Below are 2202 nucleotides of genomic sequence, written 5' to 3' on the forward strand. Positions count from 1 at the left end.
GCAAAAGAAATTTTAATATCAAATCTGCTTACTGGTTCCTAAACGAATTCTACTCGCGCTGGTTTCAACTAAGCAGTGGACCGCTTATCTACCACTGTCTGTCTGTCACGTGAGCTGAATGCATGTCTTCCTGATGCATTCGTCCCAACAAGTCGTGAGTCTTTCAGCTGAATTGTGCGATTGTCTCGTAACGATCGCCGTAGTTCAGCAATTTTCTGTGACAAAATGCTTCACAAGTAAATCGCAGTAAATCAGTCAAACCTCAAAACGTCACCGAAGCCAGAAAGTAGACGAGCGGTTACAATGACTGTGTGAAGCTGTGGTCACATTTGTCTCTGCTGTGAAAAACGCAGGACGACGCCTCAGTAACGTGATTATTCTGTGACGGGAAGGACAGACAGTAACTCATATGTTTATCGAGGCGCGCTGACCTTCCCCTCACAGCTGCATCCTGATGCTTCTCTCACACCACCGTCCAGCCGTCCTGCACACATCAGTTATTTTAAACTATACTATTTTGTAGCTGCTTGTCACATGCACAGTACACATGACTGAGCTGCAGGTGATTGTCCACAGGGCATCACGTGGACCGTCATTAACTCACTCGGGGTGTTTGCAGATGCAGGAACAGCCGATAGACCTCCTGACTCACCTCTCGCCTGTTCTTCTCTCTCGTCTGTTTCTCCCAGAACTGCTTCGAGCTCTTCATCCCCAACCACAAAGATCAGGTGATCAAGGCCTGCAAGACGGAGGCAGACGGCCGCGTCGTCGAGGGCAACCACACGTTTTACAGAATCTCAGCCCCGACCGCCGAGGAGAAGGACGAATGGATCAACAGCATCAAGTGAGTCAAACGTTGTCTCCTGCAGATGATCAGACCGACGAGTGGATCTAACATTCTTCCCTCCGTTCCACCTGCAGAGCCGCCATCAGCAAAGACCCGTTCTACGAGATGCTGGCTGCTCGGAAGAAGAAGGTTTCCTCCCTCAAAGGGTTGTAGAGCTGCAGAGGATGAGGCCTGGAAGCCACGAGCGCAGGCCTGCTGGAGGACCTGATACGTGATGCCTGGACCTGCACAGAGGACTCTGCTTTTAAAGAGGCTCCTGTTTTGTTACCTTATGAACCGACGTACCTTCGATATCGACACCTTCTTCTTTACACGTCTGACTTCATGTCGACACTTTGATTTCATTTACAGATGAAACTATTCATCGCCTTTTTGTTTTCCTACAAACATGACCTTGTGAAAGCGCTGCTCCTGCAGCACGGTAACGATGCTGTGCTCTCTGGTTAGGACTCCCACTCACCTGGAAATCTGCTGAAATGACTGTTAAAACGTGTCTGATTGCCTTTTTACTCACCCGATGCTTGTTCTGGTCGAGTACATCAAGTGTCTAACAGCTACTCCAAACAGTTTCACAGAGAGAGAAGAGAGCAGCTCATGTTCTCATCTCCAGCAGAGAAATGTGGTAAAATATAATATGAGGTGCGATCAAAAAGGTCAGACTCGTACCTGATTTAAATGTGGCTGCCATCTGCTTCACAGTAACCTCTTCGAAGTGCCGTGACAGAAACGCGTCGAGCACCATCTGCAGTCTCTGAAACTGTCAACACGGTGATCCTCAGACTTTAGCTTTGGTTTAGGGAAGCCTGAGGAGTCACAGGGAGCTAAATCTAGCAGGGAAGGCGACAACTGTGCTGTTGTGACCAAAAAGTGCAACTGGAGCAGCCACATACCGTAATTAAGGTCGTTTGCACCTCAAAACATAGAAGCAGAACTCAGCCACATGAACGCTGGAGAAAACATCACGCTAGCCTTCAGCTCTTCCTGATGCATCTCCTCCAGTCTTTGGGATCGCGGCTCTTCTACGGTCAAAACCCTTTGGCTTCAGATCTCATACGAGTCGTTTACAAAGTGTCTGCTGATACCATCCATCATCTCTACACCTTAATCCTCACTAGGGTCGTGGGGGGCTGGAGTCTATCCCAGCTGACTCAGGGTGAAAGCAGCTTCACCTGGACAGGTAACCAGTCTATCACAGGGCTACACTTAGAGACAGACAACCAAGCACACTCACATTCACACCTACGGACAATTTAGAATCACCAATTAACCTCAACATGTTTCTGGACCGTGTGAGGAAGCCGGAGAGAACCCACGCTGCACGGGGAGAACATGGAGACTCCACGCAGGAAGATCCT

General features: G+C 49.0%; 1 protein-coding gene across 3 annotated transcripts in view; it reads left to right on the forward strand.

Moving 5' to 3' along the window:
• LOC103367828 (cytohesin-1-like) overlaps positions 1-1992 on the forward strand; it is a 25776-nt gene extending 23784 nt beyond the window's left edge. For all 3 annotated transcript variants that reach the window (XM_008295980.1, XM_008295981.1, XM_008295982.1), the window contains exons 11-12: positions 690-844; positions 922-1992. In XM_008295980.1, coding sequence (XP_008294202.1) covers positions 690-844; positions 922-1000 — 234 coding nt within the window. In that variant the 3' untranslated portion in view covers positions 1001-1992. The remainder of the gene's footprint in view (positions 1-689; positions 845-921) is intronic.
• The last annotated feature ends 210 nt before the right edge of the window (positions 1993-2202 follow it).

Source organism: Stegastes partitus, unplaced genomic scaffold (genome assembly GCF_000690725.1).
Source record: "Stegastes partitus isolate 25-593 unplaced genomic scaffold, Stegastes_partitus-1.0.2 Scaffold1092, whole genome shotgun sequence".
NCBI lineage: Eukaryota > Metazoa > Chordata > Actinopteri > Pomacentridae > Stegastes > Stegastes partitus.